The 18,618-nt window shown below is 38.7% G+C and overlaps 4 protein-coding genes and 2 long non-coding RNA genes across 6 annotated transcripts; 2 read left to right on the top strand and 4 right to left on the bottom strand.

Annotated features, from left to right (window-relative positions):
- The first annotated feature begins 1,717 nt into the window (after nt 1-1,717).
- On the top strand, nt 1,718-3,042 carry LOC103520047 (polycomb protein suz12-B-like). The gene is made up of 2 exons (XM_026831314.1): nt 1,718-1,911; nt 2,803-3,042. The coding sequence occupies exons 1-2, from the start codon at nt 1,718-1,720 to the stop codon at nt 2,990-2,992; spliced, it is 384 nt and encodes a 127-aa protein (XP_026687115.1). The 3' UTR covers nt 2,993-3,042.
- Nucleotides 3,043-6,347: 3,305 nt separating this feature from the next.
- Nucleotides 6,348-10,063, top strand: LOC103520046 (polycomb protein suz12-like). The gene is made up of 3 exons (XM_026831313.1): nt 6,348-6,375; nt 9,029-9,152; nt 9,874-10,063. Exons 1-3 carry the CDS (start codon nt 6,348-6,350, stop codon nt 10,061-10,063), a joined length of 342 nt encoding a protein of 113 aa, XP_026687114.1.
- Nucleotides 10,064-10,941: 878 nt separating this feature from the next.
- LOC108253777 lies at nt 10,942-13,166 on the bottom strand. Its single transcript, XM_026831312.1, has 4 exons — nt 12,913-13,166; nt 12,272-12,608; nt 11,752-12,130; nt 10,942-11,597 (listed from the first exon to the last, which is right to left on the bottom strand). Exons 2-4 carry the CDS (start codon nt 12,565-12,567, stop codon nt 11,457-11,459), a joined length of 816 nt encoding a protein of 271 aa, XP_026687113.1. The 5' UTR covers nt 12,568-12,608; nt 12,913-13,166; the 3' UTR covers nt 10,942-11,456.
- A 1,402-nt stretch (nt 13,167-14,568) lies between these two features.
- On the bottom strand, nt 14,569-15,992 carry LOC103520043 (phosphatidate cytidylyltransferase, photoreceptor-specific). Its single transcript, XM_017448390.2, has one exon. The coding sequence runs from the start codon at nt 15,955-15,957 to the stop codon at nt 14,638-14,640; it is 1,320 nt and encodes a 439-aa protein (XP_017303879.1). The 5' UTR covers nt 15,958-15,992; the 3' UTR covers nt 14,569-14,637.
- A 493-nt stretch (nt 15,993-16,485) lies between these two features.
- On the bottom strand, nt 16,486-16,914 carry LOC113471859. The gene is made up of 2 exons (XR_003394397.1): nt 16,735-16,914; nt 16,486-16,624 (listed from the first exon to the last, which is right to left on the bottom strand). It is a non-coding gene; the product is annotated as an uncharacterized LOC113471859 (long non-coding RNA).
- Nucleotides 16,915-17,047: 133 nt separating this feature from the next.
- LOC113471858 lies at nt 17,048-18,618 on the bottom strand. Its single transcript, XR_003394396.1, has 2 exons — nt 18,571-18,618; nt 17,048-17,402 (listed from the first exon to the last, which is right to left on the bottom strand). It is a non-coding gene; the product is annotated as an uncharacterized LOC113471858 (long non-coding RNA).

Below are 18,618 nucleotides of genomic sequence, written 5' to 3'. Positions count from 1 at the left end.
TTGTTACCATTGGGTGAAAAGAGAAAAGATTTATTAATTATTCTAAAATCTCTCGCCTCTCTCCCTCCCCCTCTCTTTCTCTCACTCCCATTCCTATTCATTGCACATTCCTATATTATTATTATTCTTTCCCAAACATCTAAAATCCATTTTGATTATTCAAATTAAAAAAGAGCGCAAGAGGGGGAGGAAGGTAGTAGGAGAGACATAGGTACCTACCGGTTGTATTATTATTATTTCGGATGGCATCATTTCTAGTTTTCCCAATTGGTGAAAAGCTGAAAACAATTAAAGAGCACTTCGTACAGTCGTAGCAATCACACAAAAGTTCCAAGGTTCGATTCTCAACATCGACAAAAATCGGAAATTTTGAAATCGAGCTTATTCGAATCAAAGTTTATTCATAGTCCCCACATGTCCATGGAAGTCAATTAAACGTTGACTTGAAATACCTACTGTTCCCATGAAAATCCAGCCCATCAAGATAACCTGTATGACATCCAGGTTTGAAGAAATCTGACAACCTCGCCAGTATGTCTCCCACACTTGAAAACAAAGAACCTCCCCCTGAAAATTTGAATGAAATTGGGATCTTGATATGTTTAGAGATAAAAGTGTCATGTACACATAATCGTAATTATCTCGGTACACATCAGTTTGAGTTTAGAAAGTAAAGACGTAAAAAATTAATATTTTAATCAGATATGTACGTACCTATGTACTTGTAGCATCGACAAAAATCGGAAATTTTGAAATCGAGCTTATTCGAATCAAAGTTTATTCATAGTCCCCACATGTCCATGGAAGTCAATTAAATGTTGAAAAGATGATATGTAAGGCAAAATCTAATGTTTTTTATTCGAAATTTTTAATGAAAGAATTCTGAACTCTTTCTTATTCTAACTAAAGCTGAACTCACTCAGTTATGCTCAGTAGGATAGTTAGTTACACATAAACAAAGAACCTCCCCCTGAAAATTTGAATGAAATTGGGATCTTGATATGTTTAGAGATAAAAGTGTCATGTACACATAATCGTAATCATCTCGGTACACATCAGTTTGAGTTTAGAAAGTAAAGACGTAAAAAATTAATATTTTAATCAGATATGTACGTACGTACCTATGTACTTGTAAGTAATACAGTTATGAAGTTGTTTAATTGTCAGAACAGTTATTGTCAGTTGTCAGGATTTCTACTTTGGTCCAGTACTAGTAGCTCATGAGGTAGTAGCTGTGTAGTGCCAGATCGATCAAATGTAATGTGTATGGAAATAATTTTGTAGCTTTCCAATTTTTACAGGAAGCTCAAAAATCCATCTACATTTTTAATATCTGGCGCAATCTCTCTACAACAAACCTATATTAAAAGTGTCATGTACACATAATCGTAATCATCTCGGTACACATCAGTTTGAGTTTAGAAAGTAAAGACGTAAAAAATTAATATTTTATAGTTTATTCAGATATGTACGTACCTATGTACTTGTAGGTAATACACTTATGAAGTTGTTTAATTGTCAGATCAGTTATTGTCAGTTGTCAGGATTTCTACTTTGGTTCAGTACTAGTAGCTCATGAGGCAGTAGCTATGTGGTGCCAGATCGATCAAATGTAATGTGTATGGAAATAATTTTGTAGCTTTCCAATTTTTACAGGAAGCTCAAAAATCTATCAACATTTTTAATGTCTGGCGCAATCTCTCTACAACAAACCTATATGGAGGCCAAGTTTCAAGTTTTTTTCAGTGGCCTCAAAAGGCTTCGGTCTCCCTATTTCGACTATCAAAAGTCCTTCGAGCTTCATGGAGCGAATGAGCAATCCAAGGGCATCATGACAGATTTGAAACTCAACGACATGGCGGATGATGCGGACACAGATGGTCATCGACCTGTCGTGTCTGGCCATAACAGGTGAAACTGACTCTCAACCCGGAAGTCCCGGGTTCGATTCCCGGCCAAGGCGGAAATTTTCTAACCAGAAGGAAGACTTGAAAGAGAAGGGAGGCGTTAGATAGGAGGGTATGGAGGAGGTTAAAAAAGGGTAACGCCGAACCCCAAAGAAAATCGGAAAAGGTACCCACTCTGTGCCCGAGTGGTGAAGAGCACTGACTCTCAACCTGGAGGTGCTGGGTTTGAATCCCGGCCAGGGCGTAAATTTTTTAACCAGATTTTTCCGTTCTTCGATAGGCATGAATGAAAAAGAATGTGCCTTGAAGTAATGCGAAAGCGGTACCGAGGTACAATCTTTCGTTCGTTCTTGGAACGGCTGGGTTTATCCTATCCTGTCTTCCTTCTCTCTTCGATTTTGGGACGATGAGACCTTAGCAGTTACAGTTCCCTCTGTTTGAAGAAGTCACGTCAATGGGAAATTGCTACAAAAAAGACCAGCATAAATGGCCAGTGACCAGTGTTATTATAGGGTTAGGTCCCCCCCCCTATTAGGAACTTTAACACTACAAACTGTAGGTTATTCAGGGGTTAGGTTAAATACAAAAAGGAGCTTTCATAATTTTGAGCAGTGACCAGTGTTATTATAGGGTTAGGTTAAAGAACACAAAAAGGAGCTTTCCTTCATTGTCGTGGCTTCTGAATAATTGCCCCTACTTTTTCATTAATAAATCAAGCTCAGAACTCATAACATAATAGAACAAAAACAAAAAAAGTATGCTTATGATTCTAGCTCATTAATGAAGTAATATTAATTGAAAGCTTTTGTAACCCTTTCAGCTAAGCTGGTGTTGGGTTACAAACAATATAAATAACAGAATTCCTTTCTGAATTACCCCTACTTTTTCGTTTCAGACTATATCATCACACAATCACCTGTCTGCCTGTACTGCCCAAGGAAATGGATCAGGATTCGGATGACCAGAAGGACCCCAAGTGGCTGCAGACGAAGACCAAAATGATGATCGATGAGTTTACCGATGTGAATGAGGGTGAGAAAGAGCTGATGAAGCTGTGGAATCTGCATGTGATGAAATACGGGTAAGTCAACGGAATGAAATGCATGATCTATTATTTAGATTTAGAGCAGGGATTCTCAACTTTTTTTTTTTGCCTGTGTACCCCTTGGGACTTCTTCTTCTTTGCCTTTTCCCATGTTCAGATGGGGTCGTGAGAAAGAGCTGATGAAGCTGTGGAATCTGCATGTGATGAAATACGGGTAAGTCAACGGAATGAAATGCATGATCTATTATTTAGACCAGGGATTCTCAAACCGGAGTTTAATCTCACAAACCCCCACCACCATAATGAGTACTGGGTAGGTTGTTGTTGTTGTTAGCATCTTTTATCAAGCTTTAGAGTGATTGCTTTGAGGCCAACTGGTTTTGGCTAAACAAAATTTTCCGAGTGGGATGCCCTTTGCACTCAACCTTTGCTATATATATAGCGTGAGGAAATTTGGACAAGTCTTCTCCCTGTTTATAGTCCCCGAGCTAGACGCTGATCTACTCTCTGTTTATAGTCCCTCCCCTTGGGTACCGGAGTTTAATCTCACGAACACCCACCACCATAATGTGTACTGGGTAGGTTGTTGTTGTTGTTAGCATCTTTTATCGATTTCAAGTTTTTTTTTTGCCTGTGTACCCCTTGGGACTTCTTCTTCTTTGCCTTTTCCCATGTTCAGATGGGGTCGGCATTTGTCGTCGGCCTCTCAATCAGCTTTAGAGTGATTGCTTCGAGGCCAACTGGTTTTGGCTAAACAAAATTTTCCGAGTGGGATGCCCTTCGCACTCAACCTTTGCTATATATATAGCGTGAGGAAATTTGGACTAGTCTTCTCCCTGATTATAGTCCCCGAGCTAGACGCTGATCTACTCTCTGTTTATAGTCCCTCCCCTTGGGTACCGGAGTTTAATCTCACGAACCCCCACCACCATAATGTGTACTGGGTAGGTTGTTGTTGTTGTTAGCATCTTTTATCGATTTCAAGTCCACCGGTATGTACTCATTCATACCTAGGTTAATGTGTCCATTACACATTTTTTTTCTTTCACGTACCCCCGGTTGAGAATCGCTGATTTAGATTCTTGCTTATTGGTTATGTTTATAATATTCTTCTTTGCCTCTTTAGTTCCTATCCACCACTTTTTTCTCATTTTTCCAAACCTGAAAAGAAGAAAGCTTTAAAAACAACAAAAACATGAAAACTTCAAAATTACCAGACTGTCAGTAGGTTTTATTTTCTGCACAGAACAAATTTTATGCGAAAAAAAGGAAAGCTACTCATGTGTGTGTGCCTTGTAATGTGTAGAACACAGGTATTTATACCGGATGACCCAGAAAAGAACTTGGGGAACATCCAATATGTTACATTTCATAGGTGTAAGTATTTGATAAACATACCCTCACGAGCAAATAAATAAATAATATGTAATTATCAGCTACATAGTCTGGCTAGGGGACTTTAAGCAGGGAGGATACCAGCCTAAAATCCCCTTAAAGAAAAAACAAACGTTGAGTGTGAAGGGCATCCACTCGTAAAAATTTTGTAACCAAAACCAAATGGCAGTCTAAAGCAATCACCCTAGGTATAGGGCTGATTGAGAGGCTGACAAAAAACGCCGACCCTGTCCGAACACGGGAAAAGGCGAGTACTACGAAGAATATAGAGGGAACTGTAACAGTGGAGGTCCAGTTCCGAGATCTAAGTGAGAGAGGACGGGATTAGGAGAAAGCCAGCCGTTCTGGGAACGAACCCTTTATATTTAGGATAAGATTCGTACATGTAAGCTTAACCTAACATTTAGGGCTGTTTTTCTCTCCCTACACCTGAGCCTCAGGGTGGCCTTTTAGTTTAGGATAAAGTTCACTCCGGACGGAAACAGCGAACTACCGTTCTAAGAACTGACGTTCTATGATCCACCCTGTATGGAAAAATAATAGTGTACATGGCACGAGCTTTTCTAGTTTACATTATGAATGTTATAAATACCTACTTCATGGTATTTGTTTCAATATCAAATCTGTCAATTTTGATAGTTCAGGTTTCATTGTTTTCCCTTCCAATGATATAAAGCTCTCAGAGGCACTGCTGTTGGGTTTTACTATTATTTTTAATACTCGTAGATATTCCTTGAGCTGTTACTATTGCTACTTTCACTGCCACGCGATGATCTTCAAGTACTTCAGAAAGCATCAGAATTTCATGAGGTGAAACGTTCGTTAGTGAGAACTTTTAGCAAATCTGGGAATTAGATCCTCAAACTTTTGCATCAGACGACTGTTTCTTTTTCTTTACATTTGAAGTACTCGAGTCGTTTGCCAAACTTCAATCAATCAATATATTTTATTGTGGATATATACATAGTATGTTCACAATATTATAATAAAACCTATATACTTAAATCTATGCTATAAACACTAAACTATAACTAATATGATGAACTTAATTGACAATAGAGACATAGAGAAGCCAACTCCTAATAATAGAGGTGTTTTCATTAGATCAGTGAAGCTTCTTGTTCTCAATTTTCATCAAGTGTGACAATGGAAATTCTCCTTTCTGGCACACGAGGGGGTTCAATAATTTGTAAATCATCTGGGGTGCATGTTGGAATGACTCTGACGGTTCTCCTGGGATTGATTGAAGCTTGAAGGATCTGGATGTCATCATTGACAGGAGGATTAGCTCTTAGTACAGGAGGAGTAGCTCCTAGTTCTGCAAGGTCCATTTCTTGTTGAATCTTGCTTTCATTGTATAATTTCCCATTCACATATATCTTGTCCCGATGGAGCACTACATTTCTGCTGGTTTGTCTCAACCTGCGTACAAGTGGTCTCAACATCCTCCGTTTCTCAAGCACATCTATGTGTGTGTGTGTGTGTGTGTGTGTGTGTGTGTGTGTGTGTGTGTGTGTGTGTGTGTGTGTGTGTGTGTGTGTGTGTGTGTGTAAGAAGAAGAGAGAGAGAACCGTCCCTAGGTCAGGGAGAACTCCTGGAAGCTGTACGGACAGGAATTCAACAGGACGTCCTTCAGTGCAGGTTTGAAATCGTGTGAAAAAAGAACAATAATTATTCCAAAACATAATGCCTACCACAGGAATCCATAAATGGACAAGAACTGGCGGAAGTTTACGTGTGATAAGTTATAACTTTGATATTTTAATATATCATTAGAGCACATTAAATCCATAAGTGGCTACAAGCAGAGAATTTTTAGTCCTATGTCCCATCTCACTAGTCTTAACAGAATAAACACGGTGACAGATTTTCACAATACCCATACCTAAACAAAAGTAATCGTAGCACCATACCTAATTACACCAAAAAGCCAAATACCTTAAGCAGTTATACAGTGAGGTTTAAAAAAAAAAAAAAAAAACAAAAATAATAAATAAAAAATGGGTCAACAATTTCCTACTTCTGACGGTGAGTAGGTCTGTACAATTCATATTTCTGCCCTGCCCCGTTCCCTTTTAGCCGCGGGGTTCACAAGCATGCAGCAACCTCAAGAGTAACCTCCTTGTGGACTTGAGAGTCTTCATTCCTCAATTGAGAATACCTAAACCTTAAAGAGCAATAGAAGAAGCAGGAGTAGAAGAGAAAGAAGATGAAGGAGAGAGAGAGAGAGAGAGAGAGGAGGAAAAAGGGGAAAAAGGACGAGGAGAAAGAATATCAGGTACCCTAAGGGCCGAATGCACAGTCGTACCTTAATGATTAGGTATTCCTTTAAGTGCTTTCCTGAAATTCATATGCATAGTGGATCCTAAACTCTTCCTGAAAGTTCCTAATTACGCAAGCGCAATGTGTATTTCCGACTTTCTTTTACATCATTTTAATTTCAACACACTGACGTGCAGATAATTTGGAACAGAACAGAGTTTTTTTGATTTTTTGGCTTTATGGTTTTCTGGACAAAATTTACACTACCACTTTCGTGTTCCTGGTAAAAAGACCTTTAATTTGATACATGGGTCGACCAGGTTTTGATAAGTCCTTCTATGGGGTCAGACATAGATCCTAAACTCTTCCTGAAAGTTCCTAATTACGCAAGCGCAATGTGTATTTCCGACTTTCTTTTACATTTTAATTTCAACACACTAACGTGCAGATAATTTGGAACAGAACAGAGTTTTTTTGGTTTTTTGACTTTATGGTTTTCTGGACAAAATTTACACCACCACTTTCGTGTTCCTGGTAAAAAGACCTTTAATTTGATACATAGGTCGACCAGGTTTTGATAAGTCCTTCTATGGGGTCAGACAGACTGACAGAGACACCGAAGCGAATACAATAGCCCGTCCCTATACCTTTTTATTACTATCGTAATAAAGGAAGGACGGGCTAAAAAGGAAAGAACATGAAGAAGAAGACGGCGATGAAAAATGAATGTATAAAGAAAGTTCCCTACGACTTGAAAGTCGCTTTCTAGGTTTGGAAAAGCTTTGAATGTGTTCAGGCTGGAGATTTTTTTACTTTCTATTTTTCTTCTTTTCAGAAAGTAGAGAAAGTTTAAATAACTTTGCTAGGTTTCCCCCATTTTTTTTTTTTTACTTTCGTCTTTTTTTTTTTTCATTTTCAGAAGCTCAAAAATAAAGAACATTTTACTTCGTGGTTCACACAAACCACAGGAGAGAAAGAGAGAGAGAGGAGAGAGAGAGAGAGAGAGAGAGAGAGAGAGAAAGAGAAAGAAGAATTGGAGATTATAAAGTTGGGGAAGGGATTTTGTTTGGTTTTTGGATGAAGAGAAAAGATTGTGGTGAAATTTTGAAAACCAAACAACGGTACCGACCTAATTGTGGGACCTAGGTACTTGGTGAATATTAAAAACTCCGTAACCAACCAACCCAAGGAGGTCAGAGGTAGAAAAAGTGGGGCTCCTAATCTGGGGCTTGGATTCGATACCCGGTAGTGTCAAAAAAAAAAAAAAAAAAAAAAAAAGTGGGGCTCCTATTCTGGGGCTTGGATTCGATACCCGTTTGTAAAAAAAAAAAAAAAAAAAAAAAATGGAAGCGTAATTTCGGGATGATCTTAGTCGATGGTCAAGATAAGGCAGCATACAAAAGTACCTATGTCAAAGGTTTTGCATTGGGTTCATTTCATTGATTGATATGGTCTGTTAGCATGCTATACTCGTCTGTTAGCATGCTATACTCGCATGCATTGCTTTGCTTCAGTTAAGAATACTTCATGTTGTCACAGTGTAATTGCAACCTTAGGTTACTAAGAATTTTCGACCTATGTCAAAGGTTTTGCATTGGGTTCATTTCATTGATTGATATGGTCTGTTAGCATGCTATACTCCTCTGTTAGCATGCTATACTCGTCTGTTAGCATGCTATACTCGTCTGTTAGCATGCTATACTCGTATGCATTGCTTTGCTTCAGTTAAGCATACTTCATGTTGTCACAGTGTAATTGCAACCTTAGGTTACGTCTCTTATCGAAAGAAAATTTGAAAACACAATACTTTCCATTTAGGTGCTGGGTCAACACGAGAACACCAGAGAGTAACCGGTTGAAACATTGGCAATCAAAAAACGACTAGAAATTTTCGTCGATGATAGGATTTGAACCCGGGACTTTCTGCATGGCAAGGAAGCGTGTTACCACTGGGCTAACCGCGTCCCGAACTGGTGTGGTCAACTTGATCGCTGCTGGCTTTATTGAGATTTTTTTTTTAAACTTATAGGAAGGAAAGTATTTTTCCCTTAAGGTTTGCACCAGAATACAATTTGAATCTTAATTTAAAATTGGTCAAGTGTTCAGGCATTGCCTTGCCCTTGGGATCAATTTAATTTGAAGAAACCCATTTACTGATGAAAATTTGTAATGAAACAATAAACCTAAAGTCAGCCACTCACTATCAGGTAGAGCTGACATTTACGGCTGAAATGGTTCGTCCATCAGGTCTACCTGATACCTGATGAGCACACACACACTATCAGTTGTAATTGTGGTCAGGTTTACCTGATAGTGACTGGCCCAAGCCCACAATATGGGCCAAATTTTCCCAACATTATCTCGAGAATACAATTTGAATCTTAATTTAAAATTAAAATCAAACAATCTTCCGTTCCAGGTTCGGAATTGCTCGTGTATTATCCGAGGCGACATCGGAAACACTCGATGTCGGAATTTCTCAACGACATGGCGGATGATGCGGACACAGATGGTCATCGACCTGTCGTGTCTGGCCATAACAGGTGAAACTGACTCTCAACCCGGAGGTCCCGGGTTCGATTCCCGGCCTAGGCGGAAATTTTCTAACCAGAAAGAAGACTTGAAAGAGAAGGGAGGCGTTAGATAGGAGGATATGGAGGAGTAAAAGGGTAACGCCGAACCCCAAAGAAAATCGGAAAAGGTACCCACTCTGTGGCCGAGTGGTCAAGTGCACTGACTCTCAACCCGGAGGTGCTGGGGTCGAATCCCGGCCAGGGCGGAAATTTTTTAACCAGATTTTTCCGTTCTTCGATAGGCATGAATGAAAAAGAATGTGCCTTGAAGTAATGTGAAAGCGGTACCGAGGTTCAATCTTTCGTTCGTTCTTGGAACGGCTGGTTTTATCCTATCCTGTCTTCCTTCTCTCTTCGATTTTGGGACGATGAGACCTGGTGAGAAAGAGCTGATGAAGCTGTGGAATCTGCATGTGATGAAATACGGGTAAGTCAACGGAATGAAATGCATGATCTATTATTTAGAATTTTTCTCAACTTTTCTCAATTTTTCTCAGGGATTCTCAACTTTTTTTTTGCCTGTGTACCCCTTGGGACTTCTTCTTCTTTGCCTTTTCCCATGTTCAGATGGGGTCGGCATTTGTCGTCGGCCTCTCAATCAGCTTTAGAGTGATTGCTTCGAGGCCAACTGGTTTTGGCTAAACAAAATTTTCCGAGTGGGATGCCCTTTACCCCTACTTTTTTGTTTCAGACTATATCATCACACAATCACCTGTCTGCCCGTACTGCCCAAGGAAATGGATCAGGATTCGGATGACCAGAAGGACCCCAAGTGGCTGCAGACGAAGACCAAAATGATGATCGATGAGTTTACCGATGTGAATGAGGGTGAGAAAGAGCTGATGAAGCTGTGGAATCTGCATGTGATGAAATACGGGTAAGTCAACGGAATGAAATGCATGATCTATTATTTAGACCAGGGATTCTCAAACCGGAGTTTAATCTCACGACCCCCCACCACCATAATGAGTACTGGGTAGGTTGTTGTTGTTGTTGTTGTTGTAAGCATCTTTTATCAATTTCAAGTCCACCGGGTATGTACTCATTCATACCTAGGTTAATGTGTCCATTACACAATTTTTTTTCTTTCACGTACCCCCGGTTGAGAATCGCTGATTTAGATTCTTGGTTATTGGTTATGTTTATAATATTCTTCTTTGCCTCTTTAGTTCCTATCCACCACTTTTTTCTCATTTTTCCAAACCTGAAAAGAAGAAAGCTTTAAAAACAACAAAAACATGAAAACTTCAAAATTACCAGACTGTCAGTAGGTTTTATTTTCAATATTAAACACAATAGACAAATTACCTATGTTGTTGTAACAACATACAATACAGAAACACGTTCCTACTTGTACTAAAGGAGGAGAAAAAACTACCTATTCACATAAGACCTTAGACCACCTCAACAAATCAAAATTTTGCTAAGCAGTTAAGAGAAATCCTAGGTGTTTAGATCTTCCTACCTTTTTGTGAAAGAATTTTATTTGTACTTCTGGTAAACTTTTATAACACAAAAATCACAAAATACAACTAAACTTTGTCTCTAAGGGTGAACAATGAACATGTATTACAAGGTCGTTTGAGTGCTTATCAATAAGAATAACCTACCAATTAAAACAATAAAAAGTAAAAAGGTAACAAAACTTCTTAAAAAAAAAAAAAAAAAAATCAAGTCTTTGCTCTCTGAAAAATTTCAATGGGTAAGGTTCTTAAACACTAGTAGGTGCCTATTCATTTTTACATTAATTACACACCACCTTGGCTTCCATTAGATACTTGTACAAATAATTTCAAGTTAGGTATTTGCTACATAAATTTAAAGGACATCCACTTTTGGTCTGGCTGGGGGACCTTAAACAGGGAGCAGACCAGTGTCCTGCTGAGGGAGGGATCAGAGCAGCCAAACTCTAACCAGCCTGGCTAGCTGGAGGTTACAAAGGGTTTTGTTAATCGATTTTGAATTGATGCTACAAAGTCAACAGGTACCTATAAAACAAAGGGAAATTATTTTATGTATGTCAGCCCCCCCCACACACACACACAAAAATTGTTTATTACAGATCTCTAGAAAGACAAGGCCAAATTCCAGCCGGGAATGTTATCTACATTCACAGTACACTCTTATATCTACAGAAAGTTCACATTGTATACAGCTGTACATGGTGTTTACATGTGTTCAAATTAGCAAATACAAAAAATAATTTAAACAGGAAAACAAAGCCAACTCCTAATAATAGAGGTGTTTTCATTAGATCAGTGAAGCTTCTTGTTCTCAATTTTCATCAAGTGTGACAATGGAAATTCTTCTTTCTGGCACAGGAGGGGGTTCAATAATTTGTAAATCATCTGGGGTGCATGTTGGAATGACTCTGACGGTTCTCCTAGGATTGATTGAAGCTCGAAGGATCTGGATGTCATCATTGACAGGAGGATTAGCTCTTAGTACAGGAGGAGTAGCTCCTAGTTCTGCAAGGTCCATTTCTTGTTGAATCTTGCTCTCATTGTATAATTTCCCATTCACATATATCTTGTCCCGATGGAGCACAACATGCTCGAAGGATCTGGATGTCATCATTGACAGGAGGATTAGCTCTTAGTACAGGAGGAGTAGCTCCTAGTTCTGCAAGGTCCATTTCTTTTTGAATCTTGCTCTCATTGTATAATTTCCCATTCACATATATCTTGTCCCGATGGAGCACAACACTTCTGCTGGTTTGTCTCAACCTGCGTACAAGTGGTCTCAACATCCTCCGTTTCTCAAGCACATCTCTATTGTAGTCTTCTGTAAGGAACAATTTGTACCTTTTCAGTGCGCGACTCATTCTGAGAATCACAGATTTCTTTATCTCACTGATCATTCTGATCATAACTGGACGAGGCCGACCAGATCTCTGCTTGATTCCAATGCGGTAAATGGCATCAAATTCATACCGCAGAGTGTTCAACTTCAGTGCGCGACTCATTCTGAGAATCACAGATTTCTTTATCTCACTGATCATTCTGATCATAACTGGACGAGGCCGACCAGATCTCTTCTTGATTCCAATGCGGTAAATGGCATCAAATTCGTACCGCAGAGTGTTCAATCTCATGTGTGAATTGATCAATTCAAACACCATTTCCCGCAGAGCAATGGGTGATTCTCCTGTTGGCTCACTGAGTCCGTACAGAATGAGATTCCTTCTTCTGACCTGCTTGTCCAGGAACAATATCTTCGATTTTTGCTGTTCACTTTCATTTTTGAAAATTGTGAGCTGTGCAGTCAATTTCTGGGATTGATCTTCTAAAGACTCAATCTTGTTTTTGAGGTTTTCTTCCATGGATTGCTTTGATGACTTTATTTCATCTAGCTGTTTTATTATGTGGTCTAACTTCTCCTCCATTGTTGAAGCAGTTTTGTAGGAGTTGATTGAATCGGTCAATTCTGAAACAAAGTCAAGAAGCAAACTTCTGCTTAGTAAATGTGAAATAATTCCTCAGATCTTCATTTTCTTACCTTTGGACAGAACAGAAGTATAAAGGTACTTCTAGGCCTACAACAAGCAGAAATGAATGCTGACCATCTCTTAATAGTGTGTTCAGACCATCTAATTTACAAGACATCTCCAGAAAGTATCGGGATGCAAGAAGAAAAATTACCTAATACCTAGTCAATTTCTAGCATTTGAAACCAACTTTTAGGCCAACACTAGATTGGTAAAACTATCAGAAACAATTAATGAACTTACACAGGATACTGATAGGGTTGTACGATTTCTTCCCGCTTTGAGGACAGACACTTCTAACGTTTCCAACTTCGGTTTTTAGTGGCTTTCAGAAATCTCTGGTTTTACGTATCACACTATGGAATTCTAGTTATTCACAGATTAATATCGTGTAAATCGTGTTGAAAGAGATGGATACTGACAGACTGACACTTTTTACAGGTATATTTTTAAACATCAAAATTTCAAATTCAAAAACGGAAGACAAAGAAAATTTGAAAATGGCGAAAAGTGGAAACTGTGGAATGGGTGAATGGGGAAAAAGTGTTCCCTACCGTTGGCGCGCATTTTCAAAAATACGAGTAAGACCTTGTTTTTGAGAAAGTTCGCCCCGGGGGGGATTCAAACCCGGAATCCAGATCTTACAAGGCAGACGCGTTAACTAGGATAGCAAAGATATGTTTAAGTTGGAAACTAAATTGAAACATTTTCTCTGGATTTTCAGATCGCACTGTGTGATTTCGTGACTTTAAAGAAGTGATTTCGTGACGTGAAAGAATTAAAGTGATTGAGCTATCAAAAATACACGGAAAATGCCCTTTCAAAGTACAACTCATGATGAATGTGAACCGTAACCAGTCTACTGATTCGACTCAAACAACCAACTGATTCGACTCTCAAAAACACAACTCGAAAGGAAGTACAAAATCAAAGTGCCAAAGTTCTTCTGGATAGAAAACCTTTTTTTTATTTACACAAGTATAATAATTTACCTACCTAGTACCTACTATTTTAATCCATATTAAGATTTTGCAAATTTTCAGAAGTAAAGAACTGATTTTCCCTGCATTTTTTTTCTATTTAAGTGACAGATGATAGATTTAATTGCCAGTAAGAACATGCTAACTGTGACTGTATCCATTCATTTCCATTTCTTATTCATTTTGATTTTCATTTCATTTTTTTTTTCACTGTGTTTTTCCACTGTGACTTTTTAACCTAAATAAATTAATCTAATGAAAAAAATACCTATTATTATTTTTACAAGTTATACATAGAACTAGGTAAAAACGAATAATCTCGACTAGCTACTTTTATCACAATTTATAATTAACAAATGGTTTTTCAAATTTTACGGTGGGTGCTTCAAGGGGAGAAATCTATATCCCATCTCTAACTTGATAAAGAATAAGAAGTTTTTCAGTAACATTAGGTGGGTGGTTCATAAAGTGTTGTTGTTATCTAATGCTTGAGATTGACTATTATGTCATTTTTCTGGTTCATAAAGTTAAAGTTAGGAAAAAATAGAGGACTGATGACTGATTCAGTAAAGGTGAAGGAAATTTATGGAGAACAAAATGAGAAACACGTAATTCTTTTATTTCTTTCTGGGACTCCAGTTTTTACTACTCAAGTGAAGTCTGCTAGATTTCAAATTTCCCATCACATACATAACTGAAGATTCTGGTCGTTTCATTTTTAATTCGGTATTTCTGTGTCCAAGAAAATTTCCAGTTAGGAAAAAATAGAGGACTGATTCAGTAAAGGTGAAGGAAATTTATGGAGAACAAAATGAGAAACACGTAATTCTTTTATTTCTTACTGGGACTCCAGTTTTTACTACTCAAGTGAAGTCTGCTAGGTTTCAAATTTCCCATCACATACATAACTGAAGATTCTGGTCGTTTCATTTTTAATTCGGTATTTCTGTGTCCAAGGAAATTTCTCAATTGTAACAGTGTCCTAGTTCTATTCGGTATTCTGGAGAATGTCCCTGGCAATGAGATCCTGTTTCAAATTGTAGTACAACTGGAGTTGCTGCTCCGGCTTGAGCATGTAGATGTTGTCCAGCAGACCCTGTATGGTGTTCCTGTAGATGAACGTGTAGATGTACACGTACACAAACGTCGACATGAGGAACTGACAGTCGAACCGATCAATGAGACCGCCATGACCCGGTATAATGTCGCTGAAATCTTTTATGTTGAACGCACGCTTGAAGCCGCTCGCGAAGAATCCGCCAAACGGTCCGATAAGTGACGCGAAGATGGAGATGACAATCGTGTGGAACAGAATGGGGTAGGTGTAGAACTCCTTGTTGAACACCGTGTACAGCTGCTGCCGGTAAATGTAGCCGACTTCACACACGTAACTGTACTTGCCGTCGGTAAACTGAACAGGGCACACAAAGTAGTCGAACTTGGTCAAATAGAAAGCGAGCAGAATGCTGAGGAGAACCGTGAATATGGCGCCACCTATGAACCCTTCCCAGGTCTTCTTGGGCGACAGCTTGATGAGGGGCGTCCTGCCGAAGTAAAAGCCGCACAGGTATGCCATGCAGTCGTTAATGACGATCATAGACACGGGGAGAATGAACCAGACCAGCCCGTTATAGATGTTCTGAATCATGAAGTGACATTGCGTGACAATGATAAGGAGAGACACATGCGTCCACGCAAACAGGGAGAACTGACGCATGTAGCACTTGGGCTTGAGGGAGAGCACGAACGTGATGAACCCTAGCGTGTATAGACAGAAACTAATGAACGTGTTGTAGCGGACGAGGAATGACAGGGCGGCCGTGTTGGGCTTGCGCAGGGCGTGGAAGATGAACGCAAACACATGCGCCGAGTAGAGGAAATAGTTGTACGTAAACAGATAGTGGTAGGCGATGGCCCGTATCCAGGGCAACGAGTAGCCCTTGTACACGGTGAGCCCTATGGTCATGATCTCGCGAAAGCATATGACCTGGACGCAAATGATACAGACGATAATAGCGATGTGCCCCAACCATATGAGAGTCACATAGAACCCAAGCATTAGAATCGTGAAAATAACCCTTATCAGAGCGTTCTGGTACGCCTCGCTTTGAATATATTGGGCGATGAACCCAGGGACCTTGTTTGTGCCCTGTTTGATCTGCTTGGAGAGGTCAACGGCCGCTACGTCGTCATTATCAACGTCAGAGGAGGAGGAAGAGGCCGGTTTGTTGGCCTCGGTGGAGGGAGTTGCAGAGGCGTCACCACTCGCAGCGTTAGTGTCGATGTGTCGGTGCTTTAGTTCTGACATGCTTTCTTCTTTATTATTATTTTTTATTTTCTGTATTAATAATCAGCTTTAGAGTGATTGCTTCGAGGCCAACTGGTTTTGGCTAAACAAAATTTTCCGAGTGGGATGCCCTTCGCACTCAACCTTTGCTATATATATAGCGTGAGGAAATTTGGACTAGTCTTCTCCCTGATTATAGTCCCCGAGCTAGACGCTGATCTACTCTCTGTTTATAGTCCCTCCCCTTGGGTACCGGAGTTTAATCTCACGAACCCCCACCACCATAATGTGTACTGGGTAGGTTGTTGTTGTTGTTAGCATCTTTTATCGATTTCAAGTCCACCGGTATGTACTCATTCATACCTAGGTTAATGTGTCCATTACACATTTTTTTTCTTTCACGTACCCCCGGTTGAGAATCGCTGATTTAGATTCTTGCTTATTGGTTATGTTTATAATATTCTTCTTTGCCTCTTTAGTTCCTATCCACCACTTTTTTCCTATTTTTCCAAACCTGAAAGGAAGAAAGCTTTAAAAACAACAAAAACATTAAAACTTCAAAATTACCAGACTGTCAGTAGGTTTTATTTTCAATATTAAACACAATAGACAAATTACCTATGTTGTTGTAACAACATACAATACAGAAACACGTTCCTACTTGTACTAAAGGAGGAGAAAAAACTACCTATTCGTTTTATTTTCAATATTAAACACAATAGACAAATTACCTATGTTGTTGTAACAACATACAATACAGAAACACGTTCCTACTTGTACTAGAGGGGAAAAAACTACCTATTTACATAAGACCTTAGACCACCTCAACAAATCAAAATTTTGCTAAGCAGTTAAGAGAAATCCTAGGTGTTTAGATCTTCCTACCTTTTTGTAAAAGAATTCTGTTTGTACTTCTGGTAAACTTTTATAACACAAAAATCACAAAATACAACTAAACTTTGTCTCTAAGGGTGAACAATGAACATGTATTACAATTGCTGTGAGGGGGGATATTGCTACGGGTTTTATTTCAACCAATATCTATCTGATTTTTAATGATTAGATTATTTTGAAAATTGCTCTTAATACGTGGAATTCTCTCTACGCTAATGGAGTCTACAAGATTCTGCGAAAATTGTCCCCAAAAGTCTGGAAAAAAAACTTCACAAAATCACAAAATTCTACACAAAAACTGCCCACAAAAGTATAAAAAAAAGAGTTCACTAAAGGGAACAAGTTGACCAAAGTTAGGTTTTCTATCCAGAAGAACTTTGGCACTTTGATTTTGTAGTTCCTTTCGAGTTGTGTTTTTGAGAGTCGAATCAGTTGGTTGTTTGAGTCGAATCAGTAGACTGGTTACGGTTCACATTCATCATGAGTTGTACTTTGAAAGGGCATTTTCCGTGTATTTTTGATAGCTCAATCACTTTAATTCTTTCTGTAGTCACGAAATCACACAGTGCGATCTGAAAATCCAGAGAAAATATTTCAATTTAGTTTCTAACTTAAACATATCTTTGCTATCCTAGTTAACGCGTCTGCCTTGTAAGATCTGGATTCCGGGTTTGAATCCCGCCCGGGGCGAACTTTCTCAAAAACAAGGTCTTACTCGTATGTTGAAATAATGACTAATACTCTTCACTTGGAACTTGACAAAGTTACTGAGTCCTCCATCAAGAAGGTCTTATGTAACTAGTACGTATTGTAATTTATAAAAAAAAAAAACTTTAAAAAAAAAAAAAAAAAAATCAAGTCTTTGCTCTCTGAAAAATTTCAATGGGTAAGGTTCTTAAACACTAGTAGGTGCCTATTCATTTTTACATTAATTACACACCACCTTGGCTTCCATTAGATACTTGTACAAATAATTTCAAGTTAGGTATTTGCTACATAAATTTAAAGGACATCCACTTTTGGTCTGGCTGGGGGACCTTACCTTAAACAGGGAGCAGACCAGTGTCCTGCTGAGGGAGGGATCAGAGCAGCCAAACTCTAACCAGCCTGGCTAGCTGGAGGTTACAAAGGGTTTTGTTAATCGATTTTGAATTGATGCTACAAAGTCAACAGGTACCTATAAAACAAAGGGAAATTATTTTATGTATGTCAGCCCCCCCCACACACACACACAAAAATTGTTTATTACAGATCTCTAGAAAGACAAGGCCAAATTCCAGCCGGGAATGACTAATACTCTTCACTTGGAACTTGACAAAGTTACTGAGTCCTCCATCAAGAAGGTCTTATGTAACTAGTACGTATTGTAATTTGTAATCAATACAAAAGTTAGAAATCGTGTGAAAAAAGAACAATAATTATTCCATAACATAATGCCTACCACAGGAATCTATAAATGGACAACAACTGGCGGAAGTTTATGTGTTATAAGTTACAACTTTGATATTTTAATATATCATTAGAGCATATTAAATCCATAAGTGGATACAAGCAGAGAATTTTTAGTCCTATCTCACTAGGCTTAACAGAATAAACACGGTGACAGATTTTCAAGACAATACCCATACCAAAACAAAAGTACTCGTAGCACCATACCTAATTACAAAAGCCAAATACCTTAAGCAGTTATACAGTGAGGTTAAACCTATGAAAAATCACTAAACATCTAAACCCACTTACATTTTTTCATTCGCATCGCACAAGCTGTTCTCACTTTTCACAGTCACC

The sequence above is a fragment of the Diaphorina citri genome, unplaced genomic scaffold (assembly GCF_000475195.1).
Source record: "Diaphorina citri unplaced genomic scaffold, Diaci psyllid genome assembly version 1.1 scaffold3152, whole genome shotgun sequence".
NCBI classification, from domain to species: Eukaryota; Metazoa; Arthropoda; class Insecta; order Hemiptera; family Psyllidae; genus Diaphorina; species Diaphorina citri.
Note: the sequence above shows the minus strand (reverse complement) of the source record. Positions and strands in the feature narration are given on the sequence as shown.